The 18868-nt window shown below is 36.4% G+C and overlaps 1 protein-coding gene across 1 annotated transcript in view; it reads left to right on the top strand.

Moving 5' to 3' along the window:
- The window catches only part of LOC111512553 (tubulin alpha-1B chain), a 55150-nt gene that overhangs the window by 16382 nt on the left and 19900 nt on the right, over positions 1-18868 (top strand). Inside the window, exon 2 of the mRNA XM_074185483.1 lies at positions 8679-8898. Coding sequence (XP_074041584.1) covers positions 8679-8898 — 220 coding nt within the window. The remainder of the gene's footprint in view (positions 1-8678; positions 8899-18868) is intronic.

Genomic DNA, 18868 nt, shown 5'->3' with positions numbered 1-18868 from the left:
ACTTCTCGAACTGAATGTTGTGGAGTGCTCTCCGGAGGGTATCGACTTCGATGCGTGAGTGGTGGGAAAATGGTGGGAGCGCACATGCGCGTTGAGGGTAGGGGTGTACATGCGCAAATGTTGGGAGTCGGGGCTTCGGGTAGGGGAGGGGCGGGGCTTCGGAAAGGGGGCGGGGCTTCGAGAAGGGGCAAAAAACGCGCCCCGGATGCAAGTGGTGGATGTTGAGCGCCCCAGGCCGCGAAGCGGCCTGCTGAGCGATCGCGAAGCGATCGCATCGCGATCGCCTATTAACCTAACGTAAGTATGCAGCTAACCTAACGTAACTGTTAACCCAACCTAACGAGGGAATACTAACCTAACACCTAACCTAACGTAACTATACTGCTAACCTAACGTAACTATGCAGCTAACCTAACGTAACTATTAACCTAACCTAACGAGGGAATACATTCACCATGTTGGTTCCATTAATACATCATCAGTTGGTTTTGGTTTTGGTTGTATTATTCTATGATTTGGATTAATGTTCAGTCCTGGATATCCCAGTCCACCTGATGATGATGGCCTGACTTTATAGTTTCTCTCCAAAACTTCTTTATGGTTTTTCTCCAATACTTCAACTCTCTGTTCCAGTACATCATACTTTTTCATTGTAGTCCCTGTTATGTTTGACATAGCATCAAATTTTTTATTTGTAGACGCTGTTATGTCTACATCACTTGTAAGTTTGTCAAATTTACGAGTGAAAGTTATCCGAGCCTCTGCAATTTTATCGTCAAATGCTTGCCGGGCGTCCCGAGCAATATTGCCTATTGTGGATTGTATTGCAGCTTGTAGGGCTAGAAGTATAACCTCCTTTGTTCCGTTAATTTCCCCCTCAAGATATGATACAGTTACACAATCACTCTTGTCAATTGGTTCGCTTATATTTTTCAATATTTTTCTTTGCATGTCATAATGACCATCTTTTGTTAATTTAAAACCAATCCCGGGAGGACCTCGAATGACATTACCACTCAATTTTCTTTTTCTACCAAACTTATCGATTGTTTTAGACATTGTGCACTCTACGATGATTCTTTTCAAACTGATATTTCTTTCATTTACATTATGCTATATACTTTACAGTAATTGGTTAGGAAAATAGAAATGAAACAAATAATATTTTTATCATTTTTTATTCATCTAAGTAACTTGGTAAAAGTGATACATATACAATACATAATACAATAATCACAAATAATCACAAATAAGAATGTTCCGGTTTGAAGGAATAAGCAATAATACTTCGAATTATAATTCAATTATTCATCTCTACAGTCAACAAATTGATTAGTTGGTCTAAGGCGCTCTCTTGAGAAAAAGAATGAACGATTTCAGACACCCAACGAATGTTATCATTAGGATCATTTCGATAAAATTCTATATCGCTATGACCCCATGGAAGAGTTCGAGTGGTATTCGGAATGATGAATCTCTTGTCGTCATGATACGATAAAGCGACTTTATTTTTCAATTCAGTGTAAATATCATGCAATACGCTTCTGAACGAGTTCATCTTCCTGAATATCATACCTCCCTCTTCAATGATTTTTTCATAGTCTTCACATGTCAATTCATTCTTTATAACAGATCGTTTCACACCTTTGGCCTTCTTCAGTTCACCATCAACAGATTTCACGTAATACGCTTTAGCACCTGTACCGTAAAAGCTGATTATTGGATCATTTGGGAATTCATCTTTGAAATTACCCAGAACTGACTTTGTCACTGGAATATTGAATTGGTTTCCTATTTTATAATTAGATGTATCGAACTTATTTATATTATTTTTGATAAATTCATAGAAATTGTCTGTATTTACTTTGAGAATAAGGGAGTCGGTATGAGTGTAGAGTAAGGACGCATCTTCTCCAAACTGTTGTTTGATACATCCATAGAAAAAATCATACATAACTGTTTTAGATAATTCTAGAATGGAAAATCCTAAATATAGTGGTTTATCATAATGAACTTTTACTCTAGCCAATTGAATGGCAACAAAATTTTCTGTAAAAATAAAGCATTTTTTAAAATTTGGTCGCGATATGAGACAACTAGCACCTATAGTTCTTTTTATATTTTCCCAATGTGTAATGAGTCTAACATCAATTCTATTGTCTACGTTTTCCATTGTTTTTCCATAGACTGCATTATTCATTAGTTTGTAGAAATCTTTTTCAGATTTGTTATTAGACCTATTACGCATTTCAGTATTCAAATCTATATAAGGCTTCATCCAACATGATTGCTTAAACCTCAATACTCTATGTGTGTTCATCACTATCAAACCATGATTGACAGCTTGCTGTAAGTTTCTATAGTGAACAATATATTTTCTTTTGTCGTTTAAATTTGGAATTAATTTGGGAACTTTCGATTTTGCATATGGAGGTATCAAACGTTCAACTAAGAATGGTAAATCGGAATGTTTATCATGAAGTTCTTGGGGATAATGTATATCCACTTCCAATACATATCCATAAGGACTATCAATATCCACATTCATTATATCAAGATTGAGAATTTCATGAGGTGCTAACCATGAAAATTCACCTGTTGGTAATGGTTGCGACATGCTATGACCATATAGATTTGTTGCATCCAAATATGAAATGAATGAAGATGGTTCATTTGGATTATAATTCGGTAAAAATTTATTGTTTGCTTTATGTTTCCTTTCACTACATTGACTTATTCCACCACGAATACCTTTTTGAAAGAAGTGAACCATATCAATATCAGTTAGTAATTCCAATTCAATATTAGTATATTTCAACATGGCATCCCACGATAATCCGGGTGCAGTGAAGTATTGTGCCGGATCCAATTTATATTTATCAACAGATATATTTCTAAAGTTTTCAAAAATGTCACATAATAGTAACACATCTGACTTTAAATATAAATCAGAGTATTCACCCAAATCCTGACGTTCGAATAAATTCCAAACAAGTTGAGCTCTCCCATAATCATTATCTGATATATGTTCACAATTGAGTTTATCATAAAATTGATTTTTGGTTGGAAGTCTTGGATGATTCAGCTTTTCGATGTCATCAACAAAACTATAGGGAAATACACCTTTCTTTCTCATCAAATTGAAATTTTCAATTTGTGGGAAATGTTTGCGCATCTCGATACACTGATCAGATGTTAAATTTGCACCTAAATTCTCCAAAGAACTAGGCATGAATCTGAAACTATCAATGAATCTCATTTTCAAATAATTCTTCTTCACCCTACCATCTTTATCCGTATAGGAGTGTGTAAAGAGATGTTTTGTGAAAGATATATATTTCTCATTAGTTTGTGGGATGACATCCACTTTATCTTTGTTTTTATACAATTCCTTTATGAATAAATGACAATCATATCCACTGAGATTGTGAAAAATTATAGGAATGAAATTTGGCAATTTAAAATTCAAATTACAAGATGAATGAGCAGCAGGGGACCTTTTTTTTCCTGTGAGGTGACAATGATCCCTCACTTTGACTTCGCCATCATTAAATTGTTTGGAACAAATGCCACAATTTGTGGCAGAAGCAAACTGTTCCTCTTCCTCAGGAGTTTGTACATCCATAGGAATAGGAAACCTGATATGATTTTCATAAATATTTTTCAAATCATCTTCGATTTTGCTAACGAATTTCTGGGCTGCATCCACACCCCTATACGAAACAAATTTTGATAAATCATCATTGTATGAACATTTAATCAAATAAGCAAATGAATACGGCTCATGTTTGAATGTCTTGATCGAATACGAGTATTCAGGATTTGGTTTAGTGGTTTGAATCGGCTTCAGTACTGATTCAAAATCGGCATACACTACAAATGGTACCTTCATTTGTTTCTCAAAGTTTTCAAAAGTTAGTATATTTTCAGGTACCGTTTTCCCATATTTATTGACTTTGAAATTGGTTGATGGTGTTGTAGTACTCAAGTGATTACAATCATTTATCTTATGACGTAATAGTAATTGTTCATTAGAAAAATATAATAAACAGCCATCACAAAAATATTTCTTATGTTCATGAGCCGATAATTGGCTTGAAACTAATCTTGAAAGATCTTTGATTCAACAATAATGATTATTACCGAAATCATCTGTGATAAGTAACAAATTGACATGTCTTCTAAGTCTTCTCTGAGAGTAACGTAATGGTCCAATTATTTCATACATTATTTTACCCTTCTCGAATTTACTTTCTAAACCGTACACATTAACTGAAATATCATTCTTGTCTTCAAATTTCACAATATCTTTCAACTTTACCGGAAAATTCATACCTGTTACATCTATGACTGTACTGAAATGTGGATACGATGAAACTTCTGATGTTCTATCGATTGCAGGATGTAGTGCTGAAGTGATAGCCCATGCAAAACAATGCTGATCTTCATTACGGACATTAACCACGGCCTTCCTACGCTCGATACATTCAGGCAGCTTCACATATGAACATCCACTGAGCGGGCTGTATTTATTAATGTTCAACTCCAGAAACATGATTTTTTCACAAGTCCAACCTTAAATACAAAACAGTATTACTAATCCATCCAATTAAAACTTAGTAGAAATGTTTACCTGAATCACGTTCCTGGAATTCTGTAGTTTGAGCGATAATCCCATTTCGAAATCCATCAAATAAGGAATTCAAATCAGTAGATTGATCAACTGTTCTATTCTGTGAATTAAATGATTTGGTTTCCTTCAGGTCTTGTGTTTGTAGAATATAACTCCCAAATACTTCCATATTCACTTTGATGATTTTGTGAACCCTGATGGCCGATTCCAATTCCATCACTGAATTGAACACATGTATTATTCTTATGTTGTAGAATTCTATTGTGAGAATTCACTTGAGTCAATGGAATCATCACATTACAACAATTACATGTGTACATAGGTGCTGCAGCGTCATCTAATCTCACTCGTTTCACTGATGGACCTCCTTGGCAACTCTGGAGCTGATGACGACGATGGTTGTCACTACGGGTAAAAGATTTACCACATTCACAAGAATACATTTTCTATGATATGTTCTCACTAACTCACTCGATGGAAACTGACATAACCAACACTCGCCCGCTTCTTAAATACCATAATCCACGTCGCCTGCGCATCACCGTAGAGAGTGAGGGTAGGTAAGGACACATCGATGCATCCACTAGAGATGCCTGACGTCACAGCCAAGCCCATCTCCCAATTTGATGCGATAACAGTTGCCGGCACGAGCAAGCAGTGGTCGTTGCGCTCTCGGAGAGGGCAGACGTTTGCACAGTCCTCGCCCGCCTGCGTGTCACCATCAATAGCGAGGGTAGGGTGATGCGTTACGTCACATCATTCACTGCTTCGAGAGCGATACGAACAAGCAATTGTCGTTGCGCTCTCGGAGAGGACAGACGTTAGCACAGTCCTCGCCCGCCTGCGTGTCACCATTGATGGCGAGTCTGGGGCGATGCGTTACGTCACATCCTTCACTACATCGAGGGAGGTGAGAGCAGACCGATGAATACGCATTACTCTGCCACACGTCGTGGAGTGAACATGTCGCTCTCTAGCCGTTGAACGGTTATTGCTGTGACGTCACTCCACTACTAACTTGGTGCCCTCACACCGATGGAGCATTCATTACTTGGAGGATCTTCGAAGTATGCAGACGTATGTTTGTACATAAACAAACAAGCACATGATGAAACCCTGTACCGTGCATTCTCTTACACACACACACACACACACACACACACACACACACACACATACACACACAAAATCTCATATGAAAAAAAAAATCTGAACGATCCATGCACCAGACACTTCAAGGTCACAACGCCTTGACTTCACTGCACAACAAAAAAAAGCAAATAACACGTCATATTGGTGGGGGGAGGATAAGAACCGGGAAAAAATTTCTGAACGATCCATACACCACACCCTTCAAGGTCACATCACCTTGACTTCACCAAACAACAACCAATAAAAAAGCAATTAATACGTCATAGTGGTGGGGGGAGGCTTAGAACCGGCTCAAATCTCCTACTGAAGTTCTAGAAAGTCACATACGTTTCTGCTACCTCTTGAACATGTACCTACTACAAAGTAAAGTAGTGAGGAGGAAATACAAGACGAGATAGACTCTATGTAATTATTCAATCCAGAGTGGCCAGCAGTATTGATTCTGCTATTTTCCTGCTCACTAAGAGTATTCAACAAGAACCCTAAGAATTTGGAACAATCCTTTTGTTGTCCTAATGAGTATCTAGTGGACTTCAAAGACTCTTGGAAATCGGTTGGCGGGAAAGATAGTACATTCTTACAAAACTGCAACTGCATGAACAGGTGTTTGAGTTTGGTGAATAAATAGGAAACATTCTCGTTCTCGTTCATCGTTAAAACCTCTTTCTTGAAATTCTTCGTCATGAACAACACTTGCAAAATGCTATTCATGTAGCAAGTGTTTCCTAAATTATTTAATCCAATTTTCTTCGCAAGATTTTCAGGACAACTGTCTATTGATTCGTAAGGAAGGACATGTTCCACAAAATCTGCATCTGAACCATTTCTCAAGCTGCTATCGATCCTTCCAAGTGATGAAAGGTTTCGTAGAAGGATCGTTTCAGCTCTTACTCCATGAAGCTCTTCCACTGAAAGGGAACTATAATCACGAGGACTGCAACTCATATTTGGGGGGCAAGAATGACCTTAGTCCATTGACCGCACTGAAAAAGAATAAGGTGGATCTATCACTTGCGAATTAATCTTTATAGGAGACTGATGAATATACACATATCTCGACTTGTTTCGAAGAGATTTTAGTTCCGTAATGAAACGAGGGCAATGCATGATCTCATCAAAACTATATTCCAAGGACCGAAGCAGCATTAACACGTTGAATAGCAATACTATTTTTTTGTATAAAAAAAGAGGTAGAACATATTTATCTTTCGTTGCTTGGCCACCGGATTTAAACCCCCTGGAGTATTTCCTATGGAACCACCTGAAGTCATTAGTTTATACTACCCCAGTAGAAGATTTGGAAGATTTGAGAAATTGGATAATTGCTGGGTGTAACACAATCAGATACGATCCTGGTGTTTTTGAAAGAGTTCGGAAGTCGATGAGGAGGAGGTTGGATTCTTGCATCCGAGCGGGAGGTAGTCATTTTCAACAGTTCTTGTAAATCAAGAAACATTACATTTAATTTTTGGTAATAAATTGTTATTTTCGAAATTCTTTTTCGCTCCGTATCTTTGAAACAAAGCGCCATATCCAAAATCATTAAATGACAAAATATCTTTATAATAGTCCAAGGAACAGTCCTTTAATTTTTGCTGCATGTTCAATAAACACCCTGTATATTATCAGATACACTATTTCAAAAATAAAATGACTCGTTTCGTGTTCAATTGTAATAGTTTGTGGCTTGAATATTTTTCAAGAAGTGTGAATGGGTATTCTTCTACTAATCTGTATTGATGGTAATGCCAAGTATTTTGTGTCACTACCAATACACACATTTGGGCTAAAGTTATGGTAAATCATCAATATTGATTTTTAAAAATGTCTTCAATAAAAAACAAGTCAGCCTTGCGGCAGATGAAGAACCTCCATTGGTGAATTTTCATTTTTCTGATAGGCGTCAGTCCATTCAACCTACTGTGTAGGTATATCCGAGACTGGCTTGAACGTTTGAAGTTCATTTCTTTAGATTTGTTTACTGACAGTCTTCAAGCATAGCCCACTGACTAATAAGAAAGTTTTTCTTCCTTATTCAGAGGAATCGGCCAAATTTGGGATATGCAGTTGGTTAGTACCTCGCCCACTAGATGGAGTGACATTTTGTTGTTCGCTTCAACTTATGAAAAGGAAGGAAATACTCTGAAAGAATTCCGATTTTCAATAAGAACCCATTGGTCCCTCTCAAGACCAACAATCAGCCAAAACGGTAGGGGAGCTGGTCTCCAAACCTGGATAAAATCAAGATGGATCGTCAGCGATTTTCAATTATGGAATTTCATTGACTTTGGGTCGATGATGGCCACTATATCGCACTGACGAGTGGCTAATGAGCCCGAAACCGGTCTGCAAGTGTGCCCGTTCCAAAATTGAAGGTCGACTCTTTCAGTTGTATTGCCAAATGCATATGCAGGACATTTTCTGAGAAGATTCCTGCACTGACGCCTGTTGGATATAATCCAACACCGTTCGTGGTATAAGCTAGGGGAGTAGTTGTTTTCTGATAGGCGTCAGTCCATTCAACCTACTGTGTAGGTATATACTAGACTGGCTTGAACGTTTAAAGTTCATTTATTCAGATCAGTCATGTTTGCTTTGTCTGTGTCAATAAATCCAGCATTGATAATAAAGATAGGGCTCAATGCCGCCATGTATGTTCTTTTCTCCATCCCCATACGCTGACGTTATTTATTTATCACTCATATACACACATATTTATATTTTCGTTTGTCGATGAAATTAACAGACTTGCATATTATTGCTCACATTGGACTAAAAGGTACAAGTACAAATGCAAAGTTGGTATGTAGGCAATAAAAATTAGATATTGTGATGAATATCATGAAAATTACCAGAAATCCTTATTGTTATAATAAGTATTCCATTTTTTTAGAGGGAATGCATATCTGTTCACATTGGTCAAGCTGGTGTGCAAATTGGTAATTCAACTTGGGAACTCTATTGTCTAGAACATGGCATACAACCTGACGGAACTATTAACCTAGCAAAAGAAATTGTTTCTGACAATTGCTATGGAACATTTTTTTCAGAAGTGGAAAATGGTAAACTAGTACCTAGAGCAGTCATGATTGATTTGGAACCTACTGTAGTTGGTAAGCTTTAGCAATAATTCTCATTTCAACTTAAATCGTTACTCTGTAACATAACAGTTTAAATGTTAAGAAAAGACAATTAGCTTACGTTGATTAACTATGGAGGAGGAATTGAGTTACTGATGATTCTATACGTTTCATATAATTTTATTTTATGCCAAAAGTGATATTAGCTTCAATTTTTGCATTATTGCATTGTGATTTTATTCATGCCGGAGGGTCATACATTTTTATGAAATGTCAATCTATATCTGCTAGTTTCTTTGTACTTCATTAAAAACGCGAAAATGAACTACCATAAAACATTTCAAAATTTTTTCAATGAAGAAAACTGAGATTTTGTAACTTTGATCAATTTTTGTTGGCAAAACATTTACAAATATTTCCTGGGGAAAGCTAATTCTGACCAATTATAAACAATACAAACTGAACTTTTCTAAAAATACACTGAATTTTACATTATTATACACGCTTGAAAAAAACATTGTAATATTCAAACTCTTGTTGCGGTTTTATGAACTGTTACATAAAAATGTAATAATTAATATTGAACAAAAGTAGTTTTTGTGGGGAAATCGTATTATTGGTATTTTCTGGAACTTTTCAGCTTACATAATCTGAAAAAAGAAATTGAATTACTATCGGAGAACTTTATACATGTATAGAAAAAGCCACTTCTAGTTTACCCTGATTAGTTACTACTCCACTTCATCAGCATCCTTCAAGTGGGGAGTTATATTGTATTTGGTTACATAACCAGAATATATTTAATTTACGAAACCAAGAAGAATGAAGTCGTTTTTCTGAGGACTTTTTAAGAACAATTTCATATAACTTTTTACAGGAAAGTGCGAAATTGCTAATTTTCAATTCGGAAGAGGTAGCCTCTATAATTTTTTCTTTTGAGAAAAATATATCGATTTTACGCAGTAACTTATCGGGGTAAACTGTAAGTTTGCCGTTTTTGCATAGGGATAAGCATATGTTAGAATTTATTTCGGATTTGGCATCACCTCGTATATGTTTAGTTCCTCGCGCATATCGTCAAGGGGACTAGCTAAAAAATTGCTCTTCGCGATAGACGCATAGAATGTTTGAGTGACAGTACGGATGTAAAAACGTACGAGCCGATGGTGCTATCGAGTATCCAGATTTACGTGTGCTTCTTTACACTCACAAAGCAATCAACCCCTTGCAGTCCACCATTCGCTGCTGATTGGGCGGATGCATCCCCTTTACCCGGAAGCTGCAGAGTAAGAGCAGGTAAGGTGAAAACCTTTGACGATTTGATCCGACATTTTGGGGATACACGTCAAACTCAATCAATTCCGCAACAGGTATAAAGTTTTCCATTACTAAGTTTTAGTTTCTCAGATCGGAGAAAGTGAAAAGTCTCAGAAAAGGTCAATATAAACACAATGAAACATAGTATTTGTATCAAGAAATATTTCAAAAAGTAACGTAGGTATGAACGTTTATCAATTTTAAATTGAAGATGATCAGTTGGTGATTGAAACACGTATCGAGGTTTTGAAAATAACGGTTTGGTTTTGCGATAAAACTCCAGTAATATTGTGAATAATTTAATTGTTGAAGGCAAATATTGAGTCACACCGACCAAAATCAACGACGGCATTCACGAGAAAGCGATACCATCAATTATTCTTCAATCATCATATATACAAACTAATAATGATGATATAACTTCATTTAGACAATGAATGTTAAGAAAGTACAAAAATTGAGGGCCTTCAAACTCGAAAAATAGTGACACTGAAACCCTCGGCCGCGAGAGCCTTTGTATTCGTACACACAAGAGTAAATTTGAACAAAAGCATATTGATAAGTATTCGTTTCTGAAAATAATCATATAAAAAAACTAAGACTGAAACTGTGATACACTTACCCCATACTTAACAAAAGAATACTACGTAATTACTAGTATAGACATACTTATACAATGTGTCGAAGATATGAATGGAAAATCGTTAGATATACAAAATCTTACATAAATGTTTAAGTTTCTTTATACATCTGGAAAAACCATCACTTTACATTATGAGGGTCAGTTGTTCCGAAGGAATAACATATTCCTTCTTAACAATTTTGATGAAGTTAACAGTTTTTGAGATAAATTCAGGACACAGAGAGACCGATGCAGCGCATGAGTCAGAGAGAAACGGCGATACTTGAAGGTGAGAGAGGTATACTTGTGAGCGCGCGTAGTAAACAATTAAAAAACAGGTATACATAATGCATTTTTTTCAAATTCCAATTGAGGATATCAAATATTGTATAAAGAATAAAAATCAAATTATTTATTTTTTTTTGATTGATTCGGCCGTTACTTGATGAAGATCCATAGTAATTTCACAAACTACGCCTAAACGATTTGATCTCCACAAACTTTATTGAAAATATATCACATGTTTCGCTAAACATTAGCTTTTTCTAGTGATTAATACATCAAATTATCCTTACATTCATATTTATATACTACAGGTAACCATAATTGAGACTACCTTTGAGAAATTACCTGAACCTCTACATCTCGTACCTGCTCAATTATGATTACCTGAAGCATATTGCCTCACATCTACATCAATAATAATTCTTTCTCGGTTTTTAAGAAAACAAGTTCAATAACGGTGATCTATTCAAATCTAGTTGGTCATTCATTACAATGTTTGAATTTTTAAGTTTATTAATTTCCATTGCTTCCAAATGATTCAGTTTCAAACCTTTATTTTCAATGTGCAAAATTTCGAAATCTTCATTCAAGATGTGATTTTCTTCTAGAAGATGATTTGGAAATGTTGAATTTGTTTTCTTATTTACATAGCTCTTATGATTTTCCTGGATTCGATTCCTAAATGTCCTGCCAGTTTGACCAATATATACCTTAGGGCACGTTCCACACTTTAATTTATATACTCCTGATTTCTCGAATTTGGATTTTATCCTCATTATTTTTAACTAGCTTTCCCAACGTATTACTTGTTCTATATGCAATTTTAATATCTCGATTCCTCAAAAATGAAGCCACTATTTCCGTTGGTTGTCCAAAATAGGTTAAAGCTCTATAATTTTGATTATCTACCTTATCAATGGGGAAAACGTCTCGAATCGCTTTTGTGTAGACTTTCTTGGCAAGTATTTTGTTTATTAATTCGGCTTTAAACCCATTATTTACCGCAATTTTCTTGATGATATTGAGTTCTTTATCAAAATTATCTATTGAAAGAGGAACATTGACTAATCTGTGAATCATGCTATTATAAGCTGCTACTTTGTGTTGATACGGATGAGTAGAATCGTAATGTATCGTAATATCCGTATAGGACAGTTTGTGATAATTTGAAAAATCATGTTTGTTGTTCATTCTACTAATTGTTAGGTCCAAAAAATTGATTGAGTTGTTTGTCTCTATTTCAATAGTGAATTTAATGTTTTCATGAATTTTGTTAATATCCCTATGAAAAGTATCTAATTGCCTCTTAGTACCTGTAAAACATACCAAAACGTCATCCACATATCTATGCCAATACAAGAAATTCTCAATCAAAGGATGTTTAAAGATCGACTTCTCTAGATTATCCATGAAAAAAATTTCTGCAAGTATGGGGCTTAATGGATTTCCCATAATTAAACCTTTTGGGGAGGAATAAATATTGTTGTTGAATTGAAAGTAATTTTGGTTGAGACATAATGACAGAAGGTCAATTATTTCTCGTTTTATGATTGGGTTCACTATATTTTTATCTAATAATTCTATTACTAAAGTAATAGTATCATCAGGAGGTATGCTGGGAAATAGATTCTGCACATCAAAGGATAGTAATTTTGCGTTGTCTGGTAGAGGTATGTTCTCTATTTTATTGATTAAGTCATATGAGTTCCGTAGACTAAATTTTGGTTGGAAGTTACAATGGTTTAAGATGATATTGATTAGCCTTTCTGATAATTTCACTGATGGTGCAGTGACAAAGGAAACCACTGGTCTAATTGGATAACTCTGTTTGTGCAGTTTTATAAGTGAATATAATTTTGGCATTTGGGGGTTCATCAATGTTAATTTGAACTTTTCCCTTTCCGTAAAAAGTATGTTTGAATTTTTCAAAAAATCTTTCACTTGTTTTTGGAATGAATTAGTTGGATCACGTTTCAGCGTTTCAAAGTTTCCTAAATTCAAAAAATCAAGGGTTTTGTTGACATAGTCAATTCGATCAATAGCAACTACAGTATTGCCTTTATCTGCTCTAGTTAATATAACACTATTTTCGTTAATTTTACTACGTATTGATTTCACAAGATTCAATTCATTCGTAAAATTACCTTCTTTCAAAAATTCTGACTTTATGATATGTGACGCCAGGTGTTTGTTATTAATGCTATTCAATGTCCCTCCTAATGCCATTTCAGTTTCTATCCCCAAAATTTCAAAGTTGTTAGTGCTATTTTCATATCCAATGTTGTATTTGAAACCTTTTTCTATCAACCCATTTTCAGTGTCTGTGAACTGAACTTTCGATAAATTTATGAACCTGTCATAAAATTTATGTTTCGTGAAATTGTTTCTAATAGATAGAGATGCTTTCTTTTCTATTAGTGAATATAGTTTTTTCTTTTGAATGCAGTACTTTTTATGAATGATTTGATTTACTTGTTTTCTTACCTTAACATCTAAAACATCGAATTCTATATTATGACACCTATGAAGTAATTTCGTATGTATTACCTTAAGATATATATTTGCGTTGTCCCTCTTGCTATATTCCAGTTTTCCAACTGAAAACATCAAATAGAAGCCAAGCAGCGCAAGATGGCATAAAAACAGGAAAAATGAAATGGATGAAAGAAATGCTCAAAATGCACCTACCACCTGAATGGGGTTGACCAAAGTGATATACACTGTCCGCCACTCGCGATGGAACACCCCATTTTTACGGTAAAACATATTAGGGGGCAAAATAGGTTCAAAATTCCTTCAGATTCGTGATCAGGACTACCAACTTACTACGATTACACTTTTATCCTGAAAAAATTTCAGTCCTGAAAAATACGAATTTGTTTCACTTCTCATGGAAACACCCCCGTATCCATAATAATTGAAGTAGATTTTTTTTGGTTTTGACATCAAAACATGAATGAAATTGTTTAAGAGAAACTCGACTTTTGTTTTCACATAAATAATTTATTTTTTATTTTGCTCTCAATAAGAGAGCAAATGGTAATTTTGTAAGAGGAACGGAAACATGTAATCAGTGAGGTTTTAGGATGGTTAATGTTAGTTCATATTGTAATGAATCTGAAGCCGGCCCTGACCGATATCCCAGTCAGCAAACGCATGTCTGATCGCGAACCAGCGGGAAAGGTGTGGATGGGTCCCGAATTCCGCAGAGAAATCCGGAACGTTCGTTGACGATATAAAAACGTCGCTCTCCGTCCCGAGGAGTAGTCTGTACTTAGAACGTGAATCGTGCGTTTAAAGAAAGGAATCTAATTGTGAAGATAAATTAAGCGTTACTTACTTAAGCGTTAGTTACTGAGTGTTGTATATAAATTAGTTGTGATAGTGAAATATTGTTAAAAATAAATTTGATTAAGACAGTTAATTCTTTAATTCGTTACAATTGGTGATCAGAAGTGGATTTTCAAAATAAATTTGTGAGCGCTTGGTGGACAATTTTTGTATCACAGTGAAATTGACTATAAAACTTTAGCACTTTCGCGCAGATAGACTGGTGATTCATTGTGTTTCGCGAAGCGGACAGTACCGGACGACGGAAATATAAACTGAAATAAGTGTTTCGGACTCCATCAAATAAGTGGACATTTCAGTTTTGAGTAAAATAGACAGTAAGAGTGAAAATGTGTTCAAGAAAAGTGCGCCTAGTGGACTTGAAAGTCGCCGAATTGAAGCAAGAATTGGAGGAGAGAGAACTAGATTCTTCCGGAAAAAAATCAGTACTCCAGAAGAGTCTATGGGACAACTTGATTGAATCAGGAGAAGATCCCGAAACATATTTATTCGAAGTTTCTTGGGGTGATTGGAGTTCAATAATGAGCAAACTCGATGGACTTCAACAAAATTCGGTAAGTCTGGAGGAGAAGCTTCTAGAAAATTCGAAAAGTTTGAAAGATGAACTTCAACAAAATTCGAAGTACCTGGAGGAGAAGCTTCTGGAAAATTCGAAAAGTTTGGAAGATAAATTTCTAGAGAATTCGAATAGCTTGAAGGAAGAACTTCTTGAGAATGCAGAAGGCTTGAAGAAAGAGCTTTGTAGTGTGGCAAGCCTACTCGATGAAAGGATAGGAACCATTGAGACAGAGATAGATAAAATCAGGAAGGAAATGAACACAGAAGTAGATGAAATCAAAGGCGGAGTTCAGGCAGAAATCAGCGAGATAAAGAAAACAATTAGCAAGTTACAAAACAAAATTGTTAATTCTGCCCACCCCACAGAAACGGTTACTGAAAACTCAATTCCGGAACTGAAAGATGTCAAACTCAGTTCTGAACCAGGAAAGCTCTCCATGAAGCCGCCCCAGTTCGACGGAAAACTCCTTGGGCAAATTACCGCCAACAATTTGAAGCTGCGGCCAGAGCGAATGGATGGAATGCAGGAGAAAAGGCGGTAGCATTAACATTGGCGTTGCGTGGAGAAGCAACGAATATCCTGCAAACCCTCACGGCCCAGGAACAGGAAGACTATGACCAACTTGTAAAGCATCTTGAACTGCGGTATGGACAGGCCCACCTAGAGCACGTTTACCATTCACAGCTGAAGAACCGCTGCCAGAAATCAGGAGAATCCCTACAGGAGTTTGAAGCCGACATAGCTCGATTGGTCCGTCTGGCATATCCTGCTACACCCGAAAATGTAATGGAGCGGTTAGCAGTTCAGGCATTCTTGGATGGACTTCGCGACCAAGAAACGAGGCAGGCCTTGACGCTAGCTCGTCCCAAACATCTTGTGGATGCACTGGCAAGAGCTGAGTTTGAGGCTATAAAACAATCCTGCAAAGGCCAGAGCAAAGTTCAAACTATGGAGGAAGATGGGCAGGGTTCTGCTGATATTGAGGCTACTATTAGAATGATGATAAAAGGAGTTTTGTCTGAAAAAAAACAAATAAGATGCTGGAACCGTGGGAAAATTGGGCATGTGCGTAGCAAATGTCCAAGCATTCAAAAAACCAACACCAAATCAGGAAAACTAGGGGGGTCGATGACAAGGGGCAATCGTCGACCTGTACCCAGCAAGCCTCCGTAAAAAACGCATATGTTGCCGTTCTCCAACGACAAGACAAAGGTGTTTTCGTAGACGGCCTCATCAACAACGAGCCTTGCACCATGCTGCTAGATACAGGTGCGACGAGAACCATTCTTGGGCCAACCTTTGCCAAAACATCGGCAAGAATTGAACCGTCAAGCTGGAAGTTACGCACTGCAACAGGGGAGCCAGCCAATGTATTTGGAGAACTACCAATTGAATTGGTGTTGGGCAGCACAAAATTGAAACATCGTGCATTGGTGGCGGACATCGAGGACGATGTGATCATTGGAATGGACATAATGATATTCTCATTTTCCCATTATTTAAAAAAACACAAGGATTTTGTAGTTCAAAATTCTTTCGAAATACTACTTTGAAAATCACATTTTCAATTAAAAAACAAAACAATCAATTTCAAATGATTCAACTGTTGACAATTTTATATTTTCGTGCCTGCTATGAAATTTCCCTCCAATCGAACACATTTTTCTATGCGCCTTCTATTATTTCCTCCAACTCTCCTCAGTTCTCTAGGTGTGATTTCTCTACACGCTTGTATAATTCTTGCACGGAGATCTTCCTTATTTGTTGGCCTATCCTTATAAACTTTATTTTTCAAGTTTCCCCATAAATAAAAATCCAGTGGAGTTAAATCTGGGGATCGTGGTGGCCATACTACCAGAGGGCTATTGGGTCCTATCCATTTCATAGGTAGATTCCTATTCAACCAAACCCTTGTTATGCCACTATTGTGAACTGGTGAACCATCTAACTGAAAAATCATGCGGTGTCTCACATCCAAAGGTAGTTCTTCCAACACATCGGAAAATGCATTTTCGAGAAAATTTTTTGATCGAAAAAAAATGGCCCGATAATATTTTCGTTCAGGATACCACACCACACATTAACTTTCTGAGATATTTGGTCTCTACAATTCACCACCCAATTTGGATTTTGTTCAGCCCAAAACCTCATGTTCTGGGAAGATACAACACCATTCGTGGTAAAGGTAGCCTGACTGTATAAAATATACTTTAAAAAAATCCATAAACAATACTCCATACGGCGGATTTCATCTCCTTCGTGCAAAGTATGTAAAAGCTTGGGTTTGAACGCATGCATTTTATGCCTCTTTAAACACCTTCATATTTTACTGCGGCTCATATTGAGTTGAAGCGATAAGTTTCTCAAACTTCTAGGATCTGCTTGATGAGTCGCTAATATCATATCATCATCAATAGGTTTTACAATTTTTCTGTCCTTTATTACTTGGCCGGTGCTCACGAATAGATTATATATTTTATGTACAGTTCCAGGGTGTACAGCTACCTCTAGCGGGTGTCTTCTATTAAATTCAGCGGCCGCTTCACGATAAGACCTCACCCCTTCACCAACAATCAAAACAATTTCAATTTTTGCTTGAAGTGACAGACGTGCTATGTTGAACTTTGTCAATCAAAATGAGCTGATATCAGTTAAAATGGGAACTTCAGAAATATTAAAATATGAACAGGAACTCACGAACAGAAAACAACTGGAACACAGGGACAATATCCAACACAAATACAGGAACAATAAACACAATGGGAACAAAAACACGGCAGAAACAACAGGAACAACGATGATTCAAAGAACAACAATACTAGAAACTACAAATGCAATGAAAACTGGTCTGAGGGTTAATACAACAAGTTCTTTCAACAATATTGTCAGGTTGACAGTAAATATCAATGAGCAACTGTTTTCCATGGTGATTTCAGGGCACCGCATGATTCAATGAAACTGATGTATTTTGATAAAGGACCCCGCACATTTCTTATGAGAAATGGCTTGCCTTGAATTTTGCCGAAATTTTGATATGTTGCAGTTCTTGATGTGCTGATTGAAAGTGTCCACAGCCAAATCTCAGAATTGTACAGTTTTCGAGATGTGAACCTTTGAATATAAATTTTTTCCATTTTTTGCAGTTTTTACTCATCAATCGAGAGCTCTCACTTCTGGTTGGGATAGAATTTGGATGTTCAGCAACCAGAATTAGTTTTACGAATAATCTTCTTCAGTTATAATAGATGCCGCCATCGATAATTTTTCATACACTGCTTCACACTATCTCGATAATCTGAGAATGTGGTGCTGTGACATTTTTCTCAGATAGGCTCAAAATGGATGATAGCATCTCACAGCATCTGTATCTTTCATACCTGAGAGTACTCTCCAGATAGAATGAAGGGGTTCAGGTATTGGAAGCGAATTATTTTGCCCCCTAATATGTTTTACCTAAAATGGGGTGTTCCATCGCGAGTGGCGGACAGTGTATATCACTTTGGCCAACCCCATTCAGGTGGTAGGTGCATATTGAGCATTGCCATCAGTCCAGAGAGTTTCATCGTTCTACCTCGAATATTACGGAAGATACGGGGGTGTTTCCATGAGAAGTGAGACACACTGTATATATACAATCGATCACTTCAAAAACACTTCACTTACTTTCTTCGAAAGCTTCTGGTAATCCCTCTTCCATATTCTCTGTTTCACTATCACTGTCGTCATTTAAATGAATAATGAATTCATTTCCACCATTAATATGGCAGTTTCCAATCCCCATATAGTCTTTTTCAACTAAAGTTACTACTTCTTTAATCCTTTTCGGTCAGTCTTCTTCGGTAATATTAAATACTCCTCCTTTAATTAGC

The sequence above is a fragment of the Leptinotarsa decemlineata genome, unplaced genomic scaffold (genome assembly GCF_025532065.1).
Source record: "Leptinotarsa decemlineata unplaced genomic scaffold, Ldec_3_MD MMD2_P_RNA_scaffold_2, whole genome shotgun sequence".
Lineage (NCBI taxonomy): Eukaryota > Metazoa > Arthropoda > Insecta > Coleoptera > Chrysomelidae > Leptinotarsa > Leptinotarsa decemlineata.
Note: the sequence above shows the minus strand (reverse complement) of the source record. Positions and strands in the feature narration are given on the sequence as shown.